At 43.4% G+C, this 21,740-nt stretch overlaps 1 protein-coding gene across 1 annotated transcript; it reads left to right on the forward strand.

The window, feature by feature from the left end:
* The first annotated feature begins 975 nt into the window (after positions 1–975).
* Positions 976–20,203, forward strand: LOC133896720 (probable disease resistance protein RF9). Its single transcript, XM_062337321.1, has 9 exons — positions 976–1,357; positions 2,267–3,421; positions 4,049–6,346; positions 6,631–6,715; positions 8,118–8,362; positions 8,872–9,028; positions 9,106–9,195; positions 18,660–18,934; positions 19,167–20,203. The coding sequence occupies exons 1-9, from the start codon at positions 1,025–1,027 to the stop codon at positions 19,620–19,622; spliced, it is 5,094 nt and encodes a 1,697-aa protein (XP_062193305.1). The 5' UTR covers positions 976–1,024; the 3' UTR covers positions 19,623–20,203.
* The last annotated feature ends 1,537 nt before the right edge of the window (positions 20,204–21,740 follow it).

Here is a 21,740-nt window from a genome sequence, read left to right on the forward strand (position 1 = left end):
TGGACAACAAAAAATAAAAGCTAATAAAAAATAGTGGAGCACTAAGAAAAAAGAAAAGAGGATGCTAGAAAATCAAAATTACATTAGAAATTCTGAATATTTAAAATAAAGAGAAAAAACATAAATCTTACAGTTTTATCATAGCTGATTATAGGAAATTTGATTCCATTCATCATGTTATACAAGAAAGACCAAATTACATATCGTGATATCATAACAAATATTGCATGAACATCTTGAAACAACTCATCTGAACTCTGCTTTATAGTAGCCTGAATATTCGTTCGGTGGCGCTCCCATGACACATTTCACATCTTAACACCTTAAATTTGTGTTTATGTTTGACATTACCATGTCCAATATTTTTGTTTTCGTTACAACACACGACACTTAGGGCCTATTTATTTTTAATTATGATTCTAACAATCCAGATTTCATTGACTAGATTGTTAGAATCTGAATTGTGCAATCTAAAACAAACGACGAGAAGGTGGCGGAGAGCGGCCAAGGTGTCGCGAGCGGCGGGGAGGGATGGTCGTGCCTACGCTGATGGAGGAGGGGGGCTGGCGACAGCAGAGGCTGGCGACATCGGAGTCGTGGTGGGAGAAGGCGAGGTTAAGGTTGTGCGGGTGGATGACGCTGGGCTCTAGCGATGGGGTGCCCTAAACCGTGGCGGAGGGCGGCGATACAGGTGATGGGGAAAACCGCGAGAGGATAAAAAAGCGAAGGGAGAAAAAAACAAACGCTATGTTTGTAATAACAAGGTAAGTAAATATGTGCTATAATCCAAACTCCATAATTCACAATTTAGAATTATCATTTTTCTAGATTATAGATTATAGCATAATCTGACTTCTAAATTATGAAATCTGAATTGTAAAATCAACCTATTTATTTTTGATTCGAATTCTAAAATCATAATAAAAAACAAACCGATACTTAGCTATTTTCGTAAATCAAATCGGCCAAACGCACTAACGCAAAACGCAGTATGCACTCCACTTTCTCCGCCTACTGCTGAAATATGTTGACTCGCTTTTCTTGTCCCTCCGCCTCTCTACCAAAATCGCCATGCCGACACGCCCACACCGCCGCCGTCGTGGACCGGCTGCTACGCCGGCTGGCCCCCGACGCTCGCGTGCTGGAGCTGCCCCCGAACATAGAAGAGGACGTGGAGCATGTGGGGCGAACTCTGGCGAGCCTGCAAGATGTCCTGGTAAGCCTAGAGATCCGCACGGAGGCGCAGGAGTGGACAGGGAAGATCAAGCAGATCACCTACGACATGGAGGATCTGCTGGATGAATTTGATGATCTTAGTGGAATAGGGTCGCAAAGGAGCGGCTCCTGGATTGCAAAGGTTTGGTAGCCGAAAATATTGCCAATGCATCCCCCCCCCCCCACTTCCTTTTTTTTTTTTGTATATATAGAAATGATATTTGTAGAACTGCTAGTGAGAATTACTTGGGGATGCCTGTTCATTGCTAAACCTTGAAGTATTGAAGTTAGGTAAGTCTCGACGTTTTAAAGCCACATGCCAACCTTTTGCTTTGCGGATGCATTGTGTATTGCAAATATGTGAAAAGTTGGTGTAGAGGTTTTACAAAATTTCTTAAAAAATTACGAGCGATAGGGGAATCCATGCTCTATATATTCACGAACTTTCAAAACAAAACTCAATTTAGTTTCGAAATATATGAAAATTTTGTCTTTTCCATATCTCCCCAATGAAGTTGAGTTTAATCTTGTAATTTTAAATGGATACATAGCATGGCTTCCACTATTTATAATATTTTTTTAAAGATTATTGAAAACTTCTGCACCCAATTTTCATGCATTTGCAATACTTAGTTCAATTTCACCGGATGGCGGATATGCGCCCTTTGGTTTGCCGCCCAAAGCCTTGTCAAACCTATGTGAAATAATTTTTCTACTGTTACACTTGCTCCTATCAATATTTCTACAAAGTACTAAAACCTTGTGTGGCCGAAGAGGATTGAGTTTCAGGATTAGTCCATACATTGAACTAAATTCCAAGGATTTGGATCCAATCCCCTCTACCCAGACAAACCCTAACCATGTGGTAAACCTGTTAATTCTATGACCTGACTGATGCATCATCTAAATTTAGGTAAAGCTACTATGACATTGCAATAATGTTATTCCACCTCAATAAGTTTAGCAACTCTATTTGATTATAAAATATTTTAATGATGACATGTACCTAGAAATTAATTGTCTTTGCGGTCATTTGAAATAAAATTTACAGGCAGCTCCATTCTGTTGGTCATGTCCATTTCTCCAGCATAGTACTATGGCAAATAGAATAAAGACAATCAAAAGAGGGTTGGACATTTCCGCAACAGATTCTGTCATATTCAGTTTGACGCAGCACCCTTGGGCTGATCTTGAGCATTTTGATAATGGAGTATTTGATGGATCTGTAATTGTCGGAAGAGATAATGACCAAACAAAGATAAAGGACATGCTCTTGCAAAGTAACTCAGAAGAGTTGCCAGTCATTCCCATTGTTGGCCTTGTGGGTTTGGGGAAAACAACTCTTGCTAGATTAATTTTCTATGACCAGGGAGAAGGGTGGAATTTTGATCTTCGTATCTGGATATGCTTAAATAGGAAATTTGACCTCAAAAAGGTTGCTAGTGATATAATCTTGCAATGTAATCACAAAGAAGAAAAGCTCTTAGATGCTCATGCAGACACTGAGATTCAAGATAACCTGCAGTTGTTAAAGAATCGTTTGCAAGAGGTACTTCATGAAAAAAGTTGTCTAATTGTCTTGGATGACCTTTCTAGCACAGATAAAAGCCAGTTGGATGAATTGAAGGAAATGCTGAAGGGTGCAAACGAGTGCACCAAGGTTTTAGTGACCACCTCCAGTGAAATAACTGCAGAACTGGTGCACACTGTTCCACCATACAAGTTGCGTCCTTTATCTGAAGATGACAGTTGGACAATATTTTCTCAAAAGGCTTTTGGAAATGGGGATAGTATCAATGCACACATTATTGAAATTGGGAAGCAAATTGTGAAAAGGTGTGAAGGAATACCATTACTAACTCATTCTCTTGGTTCATTTGTAAAAAATCAAGTCGCAAATGTGTGGTTAGCTGCAAGGGATGAAGAAATATGGAAGTTAGAGAGAAGACTTGCCACTAAAATGGAAGTGTTTTCGTCATTTTATCAAATTTACTATGACTTGCCGTCAACAATCAAACTGTGCTTTATGTATTTATCCATATTTCCTAAGGGATCTGCTATTGATAAGGAAAAGCTTATCCGGCAGTGGATTGCGCTTGATATGATTGGATCAAGGCATGATTCCTTGCCTCCTTATGTGCACGGGGAGATGTGCATTCAGGACCTTTTGTCAATGTATTTTCTCCAAGTTCCGACGATGCATACAGTAAGTCACCAAATTCTTGTTACCTTGGGAGTCTTTCTTTTCATGTTTAAAGTGTGCCTTTGGGACCTTAGCTAACAGTAATATAAAAATTCAAATGCTAATGTAAGAATTTATTGTATATTCAATAATTTGATGGTCAACTCCATTTTCTTGTGTGTCTTTCATATTATAAAGATTTTTCAAATAACAAATACACAGCGTACAGTGGCAATAATGTACTTCTGTGGATTCATGAATATATGGCCAAGTCCACAGTTCGTTGGGAGGAGAATAGTTCTTTAGTTTCTTGTCTAGTCAGCATTAAGTTTATTATGAAATATGTATAACACACCTGCTACTAAATTGTCTGGGGTTTATTGGGTTTAGTTAGCAATATTTTCTTTAGATTTTAGATGTTAAATGCTTCGATGGTACTTTGCAGAAACCATCAGAAATGGTTTTAGAAGTGCAGAAATGGCGATCATTTCTTTCTTTGCACAAAAGAGCATAAATGATTAGTAGTCCAAACCAAACATTATGACAAAGAGGCAACTATGTGGAAATTATATGATTTAGTTGCCAAGCAACTAACAGCCAAATCAAATGACAACTATGCTTATATTGAATTTTTGTGCTATTTATTTTCAGATTGAAGGAATGAATAACAGAATAGCTCCTACAGCGCTCTACATGCATAACTTCGTCCATGAATTTGCAAGCCATGTTGCTTGTGATGATACTATAATTTTGGATGGTAGCAAAATGCAGAAGAGCAATGCCAAAAGGCAAATATTCCAGTATGCACTGTTGACATACTACAGAGGGCAATCAACGCTTTCCAATTCACTGCTTAACAGGGCAAGGGCATTACATCTCAGGAACTCTGGAACTATAATGTTTCATAGTGAAGCATTTGAATTACTGAAGCACTTGCGTGTTTTGAATCTTAGTGGATGTTGCTTTGGAGAATTACCAGCCTCTGTTGGTCATTTAAAGCATCTAAGATACCTTGATGTTTCTGGGGTACAAATTCAAACATTACCTTCCCCAATGAGTAGGTTGACAAACCTTGAGACATTGGATCTATCAAAAACTTCTCTCAAGGAATTACCCTCTTTCATTGGTAATTTCCTGAAGCTGAAATATTTAAACATGCAAGGCTGTGACAAACTTCAAAACTTGCCTTCAGCCCTTGGTCATCTACAAAGACTTGAGCATCTTAGGTTGTCATGTTGCAATGATGTCAGGGAGCTACCTGATTCCATGTGCAACCTTCATGATCTTCGATTTTTGGATTTATCAAGATGCACTGAGCTGCAACACTTGCCTCCATTATTTGGTAACTTAACAAACTTGGAGGATCTAAGTCTGTCTAGTTGCTTCAACCTCAAACAGTTACCAGAATCTTTTGGTAACCTTTATTTTCTTAGGTTCCTGAATCTATCTAGCTGCTATGAACTTCAGCAGTTACCTGAGTCTCTTACTAACCTTGATTATTTGGAAGTTCTTATACTCCGGAGATGTTGCAAACTTCAAAATCTCCCTCGCTCCTTAGCAACCATTAAGTACCTTCGAGTTTTGGATCTGGCTGGCTGTGAAGAACTTCATGTAAGTACTGGGATATTAACAACCAATTTGGAGTATCTGAACCTACAACGGTGTCGAAAGCTGCAGACTCAGCCATACTGCTTTGAAAACTTCAATAAGTTGAAGTTTCTAAATCTCTCCCAGTGCCTCCCTACCATTGATTGTCTGAAATCTGTTGGTTACTTGTTCAACTTAGAATATCTGAACCTGCCAGAACTTTTTTTTAACATACCCGTGTCTTTCACAAGGCTTCAGAAGCTGCACACATTGGACCTCACCGGTTGTCCTCCAATACATCAATCCTCTAGTGTCCATCAAATATTGCTGGACATAATAGGTAAAATGACAGCACTCAGATTTGTGTTGACAAAAGATCCAGTGTTAGTGGCCTCTCTACCAAGACACGTCCAGTGCTCTGTTAGCATTGATGAACATTGGCATCGAACAACTGATGAGCTTGTTATTACGGACATCAAAGGAGGGTCCAGGGGCTCAAGTATTGCTGAGAGGCTGAACCTGCAGAATCGACTGGAACTTCATTTTCTTAAGCTTGAGTGGATTCGTGCTTCTCATTCAGATGAAGATGAATTAGTTGACGATGTCAATGAAGTCGAAGTGCTGGAAAAGCTCCAACCAAACCAGAGTTTGGAGCATTTTGAGCTAGTTAAATATGCAGGCTATGCATTTCCGACATGGATGATGAATAACATGATTACCTCACTCCCATACCTTGTAAGTCTTTGTTTGTTCCACCTGCAGAACTGCAATGATCTCCCTCCACTTGGCCAGCTAAGAAATTTGCGCAACTTGCATATCAAAGATATGCCTAACCTCAGAAATCTTGAGATAGGTCTTTCTGGGGGGCCACAACCCTTCAAGAAATTAACACACCTCAAATTGGAAACTTTAATAAACTTAAAGGAGCTGTCCATATTGTTTTTGACTGACACTGAGAATCAGCAGTTCATGTTCCCCACTCTTGAGGAATTGTCAGTGCTATCTTGCTCCAAGCTCATTTTCAAACCATCTTTGCCGAGGTGCAAGAGATATGAAGTAAGAGAGAGTAACAATGTTCTGTCATCTGGGCAACCTTTGGGGCCACCATCAGCTCCATCACCAGCAAAAATAGAGATAAGTGGGTGCTTGGTACCCTCTAGTTGCTTGCAGTGGCTTAAATCCTTGCAGACTGTCAAGAAAGTAGTAATTGATGCATGTGTGGGAGATGATGGTGAAGCACTAACCTCTTTTGAGCTCCCAGATATAAAGGGCACTCAAGAATCATCCAGTACAAAGATTGTGCAAGAAACTACAAATGAAAGTTCATCTGGGACAAACATTTCACACGAATTGACCACTCAGGTAATTAACCTCTCTCTCTCTCAACCGCCAAGTTTTCCACTCAGGTGATTAACCTATGCGCTTCACTTGTCATATTTATAACCTCTCTCTCTCTCTTAAGCGCTAAGTTTTTTCCACTCAGGTGATTAACCTATGCACTTCACCTGTCATTTATTTTTGCAACAATTTTTTCTTCTCATGTCACCTGCCATTACGATAGATTACTGAACATGATTGTATTTGATAAATTGATTAAATTTCCCACTTTTCTGTGGTCCTCATCTAGCTCCCTTGTGTAAATACAGGATGGTGCCCATAAGGTTACTGGTAGTGGCAGCTCAATAATACGGAAACTCTTTCCAAGGTTTAACACCGCTTCGGCACACTCAGGTTAGCACACAAAAATGTTTGCCACTCTAGATTGAATAGGAAACATCTGAGACAACTCTTGTCAACAGGATGAAAAAACTCAAAAAGGCATTGCATGTATCTACTGGGCACTCTCTTGTTGATATTTCATCTTACATTGCCCAAAGATAGGAGAATTATTTTACTATAAGCAAACCTGTCACCATATATGCAGCTCTTAGATGATAGAGCACCTGTGAACAAATTAGCTGACCTCATACTACCTCGGTTTTTATGTAGATGCCGTCCTAGAATGTGCGTTAATCTTTGAAAACTTTGGCCTCTAAAATATTTGGTTTTGCCATGCGGAAATGATATTTGTGGATTTATCATAAAGTACTCCCATATCATTAGGTATTAAATAATCTTTTAACTACAAAAAAGTAATTGTCAAAGGTCTGTAATGTTGACTGTGACATGGAAATGGAGGGAGTGATTAATTTAACAATTAAAGTGTTTTATCTGACACTTAGGTCCTGTTTGGTAGAGTTTTCTCTGATCCAAATTCTTCGTGGGAAGTGATTCTCTGGAGGAAGTGATTCTGTGGCTGAAAGTGATTCTCTAAAATAAAATATATAGAGGAAGTGATTCTGTGCAGGAAGTGAATCAGGGGAAGCTGCTTTTTCAGCTCCCCAGCTTCTAGTTCATTTCAGATAATCACTCACATGGATTCTACTCAGGGAGCTAAAAGCTGAAAGCTGCTGTTTGGCAGAGTTCTGCCTGATTCCAGTCGGGAAGCTGCTTTGGGAGCTCTATTAAACAGACCCTAACTTATAAATTAGTCAAACTATACATTGAAAAAAACCACCACAGGGGAAGACATCCCCTGACTTCATCTTAAAGGAGGGGAGTACCGAACTCTGACTGGCCGGGAACTCGCTGAAACTAGTTCTCAGGGAGGTACCCACTTTTGCGAGTACCCGGGTTCAAGCCTGGGTGGGCGGCCTTTCACCTGGAAGCACCACCAATCGAGCTATCACTCAGTTCTCAAACTATACACTGAAATTAGTGTAATTGGTAGTCATTATGATGCATCAAAAATTCATTGAAGAGATAAATAATGATTAGATGCTTTATAATGCAATAAGATGGGTTCTTTTTTGGGTATGTTGAGATGAAGTACGAAAAAAATATTATTTCCTCCATAAATAGCTTAATATAAATATTTTTAAGTTGCAAAGCATTAATATGTAATAAGCCTTGACCAATCTTTTACTACACTACACTTTCTATTCCAAAGTACTATGTCCATCTGCTCTACCATATTGAAAAGCAAGCATCTGGAACTAAATTTGGTCGTAAGATCGTTACTACAACAGTGAAAAATCAGGAAGTATAAGACTTTTTTTTTTGTCTATCCTGCATCTACTTTTTTCCTTTTCAGTGGATCCTATTTCATCCTTTGAAGTAAGCACGCCATCCAAGGAGACCCCATCAACTTCATGCAAGCTGTCTAGGTCCAAAATGCTTGCTGAACTACCTGGAGTAGGATCCTTAAGCCTTAAGCAGGTTATGAAGGCTACTCGGAAATTTTCCCCTTCATTTAAATTAGGTGAAGGAGGATTCTGGACAGTCTACAAGGCTATATTACCTGATAACCAGATTGTTACTGTCCGGAGAGCTAAGAAGGTTGTTCCATGTTCTCACATTTTCTCCCTCTGTGTCATATTTTCATAGGAGTTGCTAAAAAGGTTGCTTACCAATTATTTCTTACTTTATCATATTGGTCATGCATGCTTTGTTTTGCTGACAAGCTACTTCTTAAAGGACTATTTATTGACTGTATCACTGTAATGGATCTAATATTATTATAATGAAGGGAAAGATAGTCCCCAACCTCCTCAAAGGTGGTGGTAACCACTTTATGCATCATGACATCAGGCCAGAAACACCAATTACAGAAGGTTAAAATTGTAAGGATAAGCTAAAGAGTGAAGTCAGCAGTTTCTGCAGGGTATATTGATGAAACTAATTGAATTAATTAGAAAGATTTCAGCACATTTAAGGTCAATACAACATAAATATATACTGGCAGTGGCCAGAATCTGTCAACAATATGCTTTTATTCTTTCCCCTAAAAAAACAATATGCTTTTATTCTTCACCAGCATGTGATTACAGGCTGTGCTCTGTTGCCAGGGTCACGCTCAAGATGCAAAAAATCTGATGAAAGTGGACCTTGCAAAAATAAATCACTGGAGTTTGGTGAGGTTTCTAGGTTTTATTGACAAAGGAAATGAGTTTATTATGATTACAGAGTATGTTCCAAATGGCACTATTAGAGAACACCTGACCGGTACATTTTCTGATCTCTTCTCCTTTCACTGGTAAGTTTGAATTGCGGCTCAATTCCTTTTTAAAACCCATCTGCAGACCAACATGTGAGAACCCTGGATTTTAGTCAACGCATAGTGATTGCCATCGATGTTGCTATTGCGTTGACTTACCTCCATTTGGCTGCTGGTAAGCATTATCTCATTATGTGAACATCAATTCAGTATGCTTTCATAAATTTCGCCATCCTTGCATAAGTTTTGATACTTCGCAAAATAAGTCCTTCAAAACATACTCCCTCCAGCAATAAAAGTTATGCATTTTATAATAGTTATGCAATACTCCCTCCAGCTTTGTAATATGTTGGTACAACCTTATAAAGTTATGCATTTTGAATGCATTTTTCAAACAAAAATGCTCAGAAATTTTCACATTGGCCATTGTAAACATTTACAAAGATCAGTGTTAAAATAGGTTGACTGCATACATTCGAGATCATTAACATTTTTTTTTGTGAAAAGAGGGAGTAAACAATGTGACATGAGTAGTTTCAGTTCTTTTTGACTTACTGGTTTGCTTCTTGATTCCCAAATCTCAACAAGTACTTCCTCTGATGCAAAAGTGATATTGTCCTTTGACTTTGTACATGTTAGGAATAGCAACCTATATTGAATGGTAGCCCCAATGGCCAATGGGGCAATATGTAGAGGAGGGGCGAGAGTACAGGGAAAGGACTCTACTAACTTATACGTAAAGGATAAGGATTCTATATTCCTAACACCCCCTTAAATGCAAGACGTATGTAATAGTATTGCATTTGAAAGAGTGGACACTAAGTACTAAAACAAAATAAAAGTAATACATCCAAAAACTCTCTTCAAAACCGTTGTAGAGTGGAGTCTTGGTAATCTCATCGAATCAAGCCGAAGAAGTGCAAAGCGAAGTACATGAGTAGAGTCATAATGATGACAACATATGAATGCCCTTTGTCAAGAATCGTAACAAAATGACGACGAGTAGCAAGACAACAAATAAAATTACCACTGAAGCTACAGAAAGACCAAGATGACAAAAAAATACCCTAGATCAAGACAAACAAAGTAATGACATGTAGCAAGACAACAAATGAAGTTGTCATTAAAGCTACGGAAAGATCTGGAAGACATTGTTACATTAATAACGACGAGAAATGATTAGCCAAACAAAGACGAATATTTAGCTAACCAAAAAAAAAACCCGACCAATTGACGAAGGAATATGTGGACTCACACAACATAGACGAACTCAAATAGAGACTGAGACTTGAATGTGGACGCAACGGAAAACAAAGATTAAAGCTAGAAGGAAGAGTAGCTGAAGATAAGACTCAAACAAAAGGACTCGTAACACCAAAGCACAGTCGAGAGCAGCAACAGCAACAACAATGGCAACAAAGCAAAAGCAAGGGTGCAGCAGCCCGCAAGACAAAAAGCTAATTTTAGTTCAGAGAAGCCAAGCAGCAGCGCAACAGAGAGCAGGAGCACCAAAGTTGTGCTGCCAATGTTCACCTAGGCTCATGTTTTTTGTACTGTAGCAGCAAATATGCAAACAAATAGCTATATGTTCCAGAGTATCATACTATAGTTTTAAGTGAGATGCAAACAAATATCTATATGGACGAGTTGTGGTGGAGTCCGTGACAGAGGAAGAGGTGAGCAGTGGATTAGAGCACATATCCGACGGACCCCGAACGGTGAAGAGGAGTTATGGAGTGGAGGGGACATGAACCTGATGAGCGACGGCGTAGGCGTGGGGGTGGCTGCAACCAGCGGCGATTGGAGACAGTGGATGAGAGGAGACCGATAAACGATGGATGGGGAATGCTTTGGGGCCTCTGTATCCCAAAGGCTAAACCCTAAAGCCTTTGTGCGGATGGGCATGGCTGAAACTTTTCCTCCTGCGTGGCCGCGTCAAGACGCTGCATCACTGGGACGGTCGACTAGTCATGTCCATGAATCGTTTAGTGCCGCCGACTAGATCGTCTTTGACCAAAGTTGACCATCTAGATAGTCTACCTGTCTGGAGGTGCGACTACACCCTAAACTCGACGCCAAACCCTCGATTAGTGTCTAGTCGTTGTCTAGACGTGCTAGATGACTGTCTACGCGAATACTGTGTGCTGCCGCAAGCCCAAAAGAGCACATGTAGAGGCCATGGTCAAGAAGGTCAAAGGACAGACACCAGTCACCACCAATCGAGAGTAGCTTGTCAGTAGCTGCACGGGGGCAACAGAACAGAGGGCAATTGCAACACGGAGTGCTCCAATAAGAAAGCAACAAGACCAAACAGATGGTAGATCCATCTGCAAGGAAGCTGAAACGACGATAGAGGTGCGGGGGCGGCATCAGTGGTGCAACGATCCAAACGAAGTCGGCGATAGATCGACGATGCCTGCAAGGAGTGTCGGGGACACCGCTGAGTCGGTCCGCGCCATCGGGCTCGACGGATCTCTAGTAGGAAAAGTGAGCCGACGGGCGGGCGAGTTGGCGGAGGCGAAGGAACCTGGCGGAGGAGAGGTCCTGGTGGTGATCTGGTGTGCATGGAGGCGAGTGCAGCAAGGTAGCACCACGCGTTGTCGACGGGAACACATGGAGATCCAGTTGACGGAGAGAGGTCACAATGTCGCATGTGCCAACGACAGAGGTGACTTGGCGGCGGCAGAGGGGAACCAGAGCGATCCGGCCAGGGTGGTGGGGGGGGGGGGGAAGGATGGATCCAGCCAGGTAGTGGACGGATCCAGCCGGGTAAAGTCGGATCCGGTCGGGGGGAAGGACGGATCCGGCCGGGGAAGGTTGTGTTAGGAATGACAACTTGTATTCGATAGCAGCGCATGAGAGCAATATATAGAATACATGAGGAGTACATGATAAAGACTCTGGTAACCTAACCTATATGTAATGGATAAGGACTTTATATTCCTAACACTCCCCTTCAAGTGTAAGGCGTATGCAATAGCATTGCATTTGAAAGAAGTGACACTAAGTAATAAACTTTGTCCCTTCAAAGCTATCGTAGAGTGGAGTCTTGTAATCCTTTCAAATCAAGCTGAAGAAGTGCAAAACGAAACACACGAGTCGAGTCGTGATGATGACAATTAAAGAATGTCATTGGTCAAAAATTGCAAACTAAGCAATAACGAGTAGTAAGACAACAAATAAAGTTGTCACTAAAACTACTGAAATATCAAGATGACACAAGAACGCTCTAGATCAAGAATTGCGAACACAACAATGACAAGCAGCGAAACAACAAATGAAGTTGTCACTAAAACTACGAAAACATCTAGATAGCTAAGTTGCATCAATAATGACTGGAACAGAAATCGACTAATTGACGAAGGAATATGTGGACTCGCACGTTATAGACGAACTCACTGTGAGACTGAAAATTTGGATGGACACGGCGGAAGAAACAAAAGAAAAAAACTAAAGCTAGATGCAAAAGAAGCTAGCAGAGCAATTCTAAGAAATTCTCTTGATGCCCGTTTCTTCTGGTCACTTTTCCTAATCACAGTGATCTTAGAAATGTTAATGGTATGAGTGTCAAGGGTATAAGAGTCATCTCCTAGTCTAGGGTTTCCCCTCTCCACCTTTATATATAGTGCCCATTGGGCCTCAATGTTATCATCCTTCATTTTATCAATCTATACAATCTTAACATGGCATCAGAGCCTGGTTAGGGTTAGGTTAGATCTCGATCTAATCCACCCACGATCCATTCTCTCTCTCCAGCTGCATGTTTCTTTCTCTCGTCACCATTGTTCCTCGTCGTGCGGCTGTCTGCTTGTCGTGGTCGTCATCAGGCCGTCGCCTCTCTCGACGACCTCTCTCTGCTCTCTCGGTCAGATGTGCACTGAGGCGGCCGCCCCTAACTCGTTCCACATGCCCGTCGGGGACCCAACCCATCGCGGCCTCTCAGACCGGATCCGCTCGAAGGTGGATCGGATCTACGCCGGATCCGCGGCTCGTTGCCGCTCGTCACCATGGCTTGTTCGCTTTGCCCATTCATCGCTGTTGCGCTGGATCCTTCGTCGTCCCCGCTGTGGCCCAACGCGAATCGTCACCCGCAGAGCCGCTGCCGCATGTCCGTCGTGGGCGCCACCACATTGTCGTCCGCCGTTCGCTTTGTGCATCCGACACCCCGAAGCAGAGCCGTTGCGGCCCTCTGCGTCTCCCGTCCCTGCCCGTCGGTCATCTTCACCATGGGATCCAGCCGTCATCTGTAGGGGATCGGTGACGTTCTAAGAGGGGGGAGGAGGGAGGCGGTGAATTAGGACACATAGAAACCTAACTGGCTCCAAAAACTACACAAGATAAACTTATATCAATTTTTATCTAAATGTATTCTAGGTTTATCTAGCGTGTCTACTCTACCGATTAAAAGAGCTTGCAACCTATCTAGAAAGGTATTGCAAGAATGTAAATGCGGAAACGTAAATAAGGTAGAGACCAAATTCGGTACAAGGATTTTTATCCCATGGTAATGATGGTATGAATGCCACCTCTAGTTCACGTTGAAGCTCCACCAAGGTTTATACTCCCCGTCGCTAAGACTCTTCCGGTTATGGTTCTTGAGCCACCAAACCACCAAGACAATACCTCAACCCGGATGAGCCATCAAACTAAGGCAAGGTCTCACCGTTAGTCTCTCTTCCGGTCACTTGTCGCCGTCTTCACTTCGGAGCTTGAGCCACTAATGGCAATAGTCTCCGCATCCCCGTACACGTATCTTGCCGCTACTCCACATTAAGTCGGAGGGTCAACAAGCTTGAGCAACTCCGGCTCAATTTGCCTGCGAGTTACCAAGACTCCAAGGTATCGGCGTACCTCTCGGTACAAGCTAGGATCACTCCTTGATCCACTCTCTAGACAGCAACACCTAGCAACTCTTCTCTCTAGGTCTATAAGCACTAATCACTCACTAATCTTGTGCTTAATCGCCTTGGATGATCACTTTAAGCACTTCGGTGGCTTGGATGTTTTCGGTGGCTTGGATGTTTTCTCAGGTGTATATGAGCTTCTCTGGACTCCAGCACATTGCCACCCCTTCAAATAGCCTAGTGGAGAGGTATTTATAGCCTTAAACTCACAAACTAGCCGTTTTTCCAACGGCTCACAGAACTGTGAACACCAGATGATTCGGTGACAACCATAGTACTAACATTGGATCATCCAGTGAGTACAACCTTATAAACTAGTCGTTGGAATTTCACTCAAAGTCATTGTGAACACCGGACACTCCGGTGTATACTTCATTTCTATCATCGGACTATCCGTTGAATACACTTGAGCCATCCGAGCCTCTGCATTCTCTCTGTGTAAATTGCTCCGGTGAAAGCATCCGGTGTACACAGCATACATCACCGGACTATCTGGTGAGTTGTCTAGAGCCAACCAAGCCACTTGAACTCTCTCTGCATAGAATGCTCCGGTGTGATCCTCTGGTGCACACAGCATAGATCACTAGACTATCCGGTGAGTTGACCTTCAGTCTTCAGCACTTGGAGTCGCCTCTGCAAAAAATGCTCCGGTGAGTACATTTTCTAAGCACCAGACCATTCGATGAGGTGATCTGCTTTCTCTTTGCACTGTTTATTGTCCGGTGTGTTGAATTTGCTTAACACCGAACTATCCGATGAGTTCTTTCTTCTTTGCTGAGAATACTTCGGTGAGTACTGCCTTCAGTACACCGGATCATCCGGTGAGAACAAATCTCCTGAGACTTCTCCAATTCAACCAAACTTTGTCCTGGCTTTGGTAGCTTTTTCATGTATTGCATCAATGAGACATACTAAAACATATATTTGACGAACATGTTAGTTCTATTGCCTATGTTGTCATTAATCATCAAAAATCACATACATGCTTTCGCTACAATCTTCCTAAGAGCATGTTCGCTACACCATCGTCCACGCCGTCACGGTCATCTTCGTCCGCTGTCGCGGGCTCGTCGCCCCCGTCACCTTCGCGACGGGATCCGGCCGCCGCAGAGACGAAGCCGTTGCGAATCCCGTCGCGCCCCTCTGCTCCGTCGTCGCCTCATTATCGGCGCCCCCCCCCTCAGCACCGCTCCACCTCTGGTCGTCCACCTTGCGGATCAGGCGGATCCACGCTTCTGATGGACAGATCCATACGGAGGAAAGAGGAAGGGGGCGAATCGTCACCGTGGGGGGAGGAGCTTCACTTCCTCGCGGCATGGTGTCACGGGGCCATGTGCTAATCTGCGTTGGGGCCTCCTTCGGCATTTGATGTGCTGGTACTGGTGCGCATGTGCGTGCCAGTGGTGTTGCTGTTGTTGGTGGGAGCCATCATCGTGCTCCAGTCGACGTGCCTCTTGGTCCTCATCGCGCATGGATTGGATCTGTAGTCGCCAGGTCTTCCATCATCCTCCGCAAGTCAGTGCTGTCCATCGTAGCGCTCTCTATCGTTGCAACCTCCATCATCGTGGTCCTTTGCCACAGTCATTGGGCCTCTTCCACTGCTACTTGGTGATTTCTCTAGTGTTGCATGGGAACTTCTTTGCTTCCTGCTGCCTGTTAATTTTAGTGTCTCATACTAGAGTTGTCTTCCACTGCGTCTAGATTCCATGTTTTCCGCCATGTCTGTCCATTCAAGTCCACACATATACTCTTTCAGTTCATCTTAGCCGTGCGTGTCCATAAATTCTGTCAATCAGCCAATTGCTTCTTTTGTTTTGTGGTTAGCTGAGTCCCATCGATTTGTCTAATCCCATCATTGTCATCGTTGATGCTACCTTGCCTTCTTGGTCCATTTGTAGCTGTCTTGCTACACATCATGACTAATGGCTCCCTTCATCGTCATCATGATATTATCTCACTGCTTGCCGTCTTACAGTAGTGACTTCTCTATTCTCCCTTTTGCTTGATTTAATACATCTCACTATTCTCGTAGTGTTCAAAGTCTCCAAAGTAAGATTCATATTTGAGGTATTTGCTGAAGTATGGGTCGTGAAGGCAGTACCGCTTGTGGAGGAGATCATTTCGTACATCGACATTGTTCAAGAGTTTCACGCTTCGATGACATCTTTGATATCGGACTTCAATGTATCATATTTTTTAAAGTTTAGTGCTTATTCACGTTGCATTTGAGGGGAGGGGGGTGTTAAGGGTATAAATGTCAAGGGTATAAGAGTCATCTCTTAGTCTAGGGTTTCCCCTCTCTACCTCTATATATAGTGCCCATTGGGTCTCAATGTTATCATCCTTCATTTTATCAATCTATACAATCTTAACAAGAAACCTTCAACTCCACTTTTTGCTTACCACCTTGGCTGCTTGCAACAACTCCCTCCACTAGTACAGATGCTCCAGTAGTGATAGAGTCTATTTGGTCATAGCCTTCTGTATCAGGAGTTAATACACGTAGCATATTGGACAAGCAAGAGCCATCATTGACCTCGACGAAGGTGATGGTCCTCTAGGCGCGGCAGGTGCGCACCCACCCGGGCACGGCGAGGTCCTTCCGCACCCACGCTGCGCCCTTGTCCTCCCCACCCTTCACGTTCACGACCTGGAGCCGCTTCCGGAACTCCCCCATGGCCTCCTCCGCCACCCTCGTCGGCCTGCGCCGCGGCGCAGAAGCGGTGGTGCCTCAGGGTAGTGGAAAGCGGCATGAACTACGGGAGCGAGAGCGCGGCGAGTGGGGAGGAGCGCTTGGGACTTGAGAGCTTGCACAGTGCCAGGTGAAGGAGCCGGGAGGCGGCCACCGCCATCGGTAGTGAGGCGGTGCACGACAGGCGACCCCGGCGGCTAGTGAGGCCAGTGGTTGGTGGAGCTGGCGGCAGCCCACCTACACGATCTGATGGGCAGGGACGCGCCATTGAAGCAGGTGGCACATGCGATGGAGCGGTTGGGGCACGCTGCCGTTGCCCAAGAGGAGGCCACCATGCACCGCCATTTCCAGCCATAGGAGAGCCGGATCCAGCGTGAGGAGGAAGATCCGGCCACTGAAGGCGAAGGCGGCGCAGTAGATGGGACAACGAGCTGACACTCAGATAAGCAGAAGCACGCTGAGAGAATCGAGAGAAAAAGAGCCCGCCGAGCGGAACAACGGAGGCGATTCGGGCTGTGTAGGGAGCACTGCGGTGTAGGGAGATGGCGGCACACCGGGTGGTGGTATCGCAAAAAAAAACCGATATTCTCTATATTCCTAACAGAAAAATTTAGGGTCTTGGGCGAGTTGCGGTGTCCCATAGAAAAAAATCTAGCTTTGATACCATGTTAGAAATAGCAACTTGTATTCAATAATAGCCCATAGAGGCAATATATAGAGTACATGAGGAGTACATGATAAGGACTCTAGTAACCCTCTTTACATAATGGATAAAGACTATATTCCTAACAGGTCGGATCCAGCCGGTGACGGGTAGAAGAGAAACCAGTAGCGGGTAGGGTAGATCGGGACGAGTTGCAGCGTCCCAAAAGAAAACATAGCTCTAATACTATGTTAGGATTATCAGCTTGTATTCAATGGTAGCACCAATAGAGCAATATATAGAGTACACGAGAGGGTACATGGAAATGACTCTAGTAACATCCAGAGATATGCATATTGTTTAGATTTTGCCACCTGATTAATAAATTCCTTCTTATCTTATTTGAATCTCACAAGAAATATGAATGTGAATACGGTATGGGATTTTGGCACCCAAAATGTCATTGGATCCGAACTATTCGTATTCGCATATGAATTTGAGTAAGCAATATGCATATTATGTTGCAGTACGCCTTGTTTTTCTATTTATACGAATTCATGTTTATTAGAACAATCAGTACACCATGTATGGTTAATTGTCAATAAAAGAGTACAACAGATGGGTGCTCTCTCTGAACCCTCTCAAACCTTTTAGGACCCTTGTATTCCTGCCTTTTACAAGAATTTAGTGCTAAAAAGTTACCTAGCCTTTGATCCTGTTGAGTGTTTCTAATTTCTTCTACTTGCTTGGATGAGACACGTTGATTGTTGGCTTGGGTTGTTATGGCCTCCACTCCACCCCTCGTATATATATCCGTTTGGTTGGATGCCTAAGGTTGCCGTGCTTAACTTTAGTTGCACCACACTATTCTGAAGTTGGTTTTTTGTCCTACCACAATCATGACTCGCCACACTTCCTTAGCCTTGTGGTCCACATGTCATAGACACATTTTTCTGCCTAGCTTTGTCACAATTGTGGGGACTATTTTTCTTTGTCACACTTTTTGTGGCATACCACACTTTTCCGAACTTAGTTATGGCAACGTTAGGCAACAACCAAATAGAACTCTAGCCTTCCATGAGTTCTCTTCACATGCAAGTACGAGTCCTACACCCAGTAGGATCAGGAGCCCTCATCTAAGTAGTATAGGAATCCTAATAGCACACCTCTGTGGATCCTAATCTGAATTGGATTTGAGTCACCTTTACACCCACCTTGGACATAATCTGTGGTATGGATTGTTGAACAGAATTATGTGTTGTTTACACGGTAGACAATTATCAAAGTATTTGTACTGTGCTTGTCTTTGATTAAACAATTTGGTAGTTTTGTCTCATTATGCATGGTTGGATATTTTTGGACGAGCTTGTTAATTATTGTTGCCTTATTGTTATAAATAGGGGAAACGGCGATTTGTTGCAATTTAAAGACAACGAACATCCTACTAACGGAGAGCTACAGAGCGAAGGTGTGCTCTTGCGATTTGTCAGGATGTGGTCGTGTTGACCCAGTGAGAGGGACACCGGGCTACATTGATCCAGAGTGGTTACTTACTTTTGAGCTCACTGCTAAATCCGATGTCTACTCCTTTGGTATAGTACTCTTAGAAATTGTTTCTTCTCACAAACCGTTTGATCAGACCGGCAACAGCCAGATGTACCCTATTGAAGATTGGGTAAGTTGGACTTCACATGCTTTCATCTTCAATTGTTGTCTCTGTCACTATCAATTACATGCTATGGAAGTATGAGTTAGAGTAGTTTACCTGTAGTAGTAGTAGTAGCCTATAAGGCCATAAGCCCATAACCACACAAAAAGTCCATCATTTCTGTGTTCTTTCCCTTTTGCCTCAAAATTTCATATAGAATGTCACTTCAGTTTATGTTCTTAATTCTGTATGCACTCAGGCTCTCGAGAAATTTAATCAAGGCCAGGTGAAGGAGATATTGGATTACCGTTTGAAGGATGACGTGGATCAAAAAGTGCTCAGAGACTGGCTCAGCTTGGCATTGCGTTGTGCAGCTCCCAGTGGCAATGATCGCCCAAGCATAGAAGAGGTTGGGGAGAAACTATGGAAAATATGGAAGGATCATAGATTGCGCATAGGAAAACCATTCGAGTATGAAAGAAGTTGGGCAGAGTTTATCAAAGAGGAGGGAATTCTGATGCCCGAGGAGTCCATGTGTGAGGGAAGTTTAGATACGGAGTTCCCTACAGAAGGGTGGACAACAAAGCACCAGGGGTTGCCTGAATGTACCAGCAGCCAACAGATTGGATTTACCCAAGAAGCTTACACTTCTCCCGGCGACAAACACTGGCGGTCTCCGTCTGCTTCATTTGACATTATAGTATCTCCTCGGTAGTACGTTTCCATTGGATTGGTTTATTCGAACTAGTTAAACTGCCCGCACAGTTACATGGGTGAAAGCCACTATTCTTTTGGATCGTTTATGGTACACCAAGGTTGTGTGAAATATCAATTGCGAATTCATCCAAGGGTTTGAGTGCTGGAAAAACGGTTGATTTTCGGCTCTCAAACTGGAGGAATATTGGTTCACTGTGGGACAGATGTCCGATCATATACAGGCTCTCTGTTGGGAAGAAATTATCAGTCTGGGATGCAGTCTTGCTTTACCACTGAGCTATGGACCAATGTCCAAAAAAAAATTTGTTCAAGTTGCCCTTGGGATGGTTCTTAGGTGTTTGGTTTAGACTATGTTGCAAGGGAGTTCAGGTTGGCTTGCAAAATCCTGCCTTAGTTCGCCTCAGTGGGCTACAAGGGATTGTAGGCATGGGGGCTGGAACTGCAGCAAGTCCAGTTCAACTGTCAAATTTGCCGGATAGTGTTGTATCCTGGAATTAAACGTCAGATGGTACTTAGTACTTGCTGTTCTAATCAGCATATGACAGTCAGTTTAATGGATCCTACGCTGATTTGGACGCCTCCTTGATCCGGAAAGCTATGGTAGAGAGCGAATGTATTTTTTTTTAAAATCTGATTCTTGCTAAAAGAAGTTCCTTTCAGTAACAGATAAAAAAGGATAATTTTTTATTTGCCACTGTAAATGTCTCTAATTTAGAACCTACTATCGCAAATTGGCTAATCCTATTTGTGCCATCAAATTACAAACCCTACGCTTATTTGCTATTGTTGACTAATCAATGCGTGACAGAGGTGTAAAATAACGTGTCTGCCTCCCAGCCTCCTTCCTTCCTCCATTCTTCCTGCAGCCTTCCAGCGCTAATCCTCCTGGATCGTTTTCGCACTAAAAAAGAAAGAAATAAAAACAACCAATCCAGGAAGCCTCTATCTTCAACCTCCATCCCCCCTCTGTCTTGCCGGTGGTGTGCTCCTCCCGTAAGAGTTCATGCTCTAGAGGCGAGCTCGGATGGGATTTGTGCATAGGAGCATCTGTAGCACCCAATCGACGCCCACCCGGTCCAAATCGAGCTCGGATGAGATTTGTGCTCTCTCTCTCCATGTTTCAGCCCCTATCTTTCTCATTCTCATCCGCACAGGGCCAACAAGTAGCCACGCCATGGAAACCAACCCCAGCTGTCACCTTGTTGCGCCACCCTGCGCCGCCGCCACGCCACACTCCCTGCTCCGTGCGCACTGCTGCTCGTTGTTGAGCACTTGAGCCGCGCCTGCTGCCACCGTCCCGGCGGGCACATGAAGACGGACGCGACGCGACGCGACGTGTCGGCGGCGAGGAGGAAGGAGTAGGCAGCGGCGGCGGCGAGGAAGACGACAGCTACAGATTACGGAGAAAGCGACACCATGTTCGTGCCGCTGTCCCTGCTGCTACTGCTGTCGCCAACATGCCCGTGCCCCTGCCGCCATGCTCGCACTGTCCCTGATGCTCCTGCCGCCGCCACCTTCGCCTTGCTCGTGACCGCGCCGCCCCTGCTGCAATTGGTGTACCGCTGCTACTACTGCTGTACGGCTGCAGTCCACGAAGAAGAGGGAGCACTGGTATATTGTAGGAAAGATTTACTTAGTAATCTAAACTATTTATAATTAAATATCGTTTTAATATAGATTCTCTGTAATAATTTAATAATCTAGATGCCTTCAAACTAGCATGTGCGGGTGGGTGGGTGTGACTCGTGAGAACGAAGAAGACGTACATTGAAACCCAACCAAACAAAAGGATAATCTAACTGTATTCACCCAAGTATGAACGTGGGTCACATGACCGAGTAGCTTAACATAATCTAACTGTATCCACTTAAGCATTCAAACTTCCAACGGCTATAAGACACCGCACGAGCAAAGAGGCACTGCTACAACTTATTGTTTGTCCTTGCCGTTTGGTTCATGCTCGTCAACTTCGTGGACATCAATTGGCTTGCAAGTCCCCATTCTTGATCCTATGGCAACTATAGCAATACCATTCTTTTTAAAGATAATCATCTCATGAACTGAAGCATTTGGACAGTGAGAAATGACTAGACTTTCAATCAAGTAGCCAACACAT

Source organism: Phragmites australis, chromosome 17 (genome assembly GCF_958298935.1).
Source record: "Phragmites australis chromosome 17, lpPhrAust1.1, whole genome shotgun sequence".
NCBI classification, from domain to species: Eukaryota; Viridiplantae; Streptophyta; class Magnoliopsida; order Poales; family Poaceae; genus Phragmites; species Phragmites australis.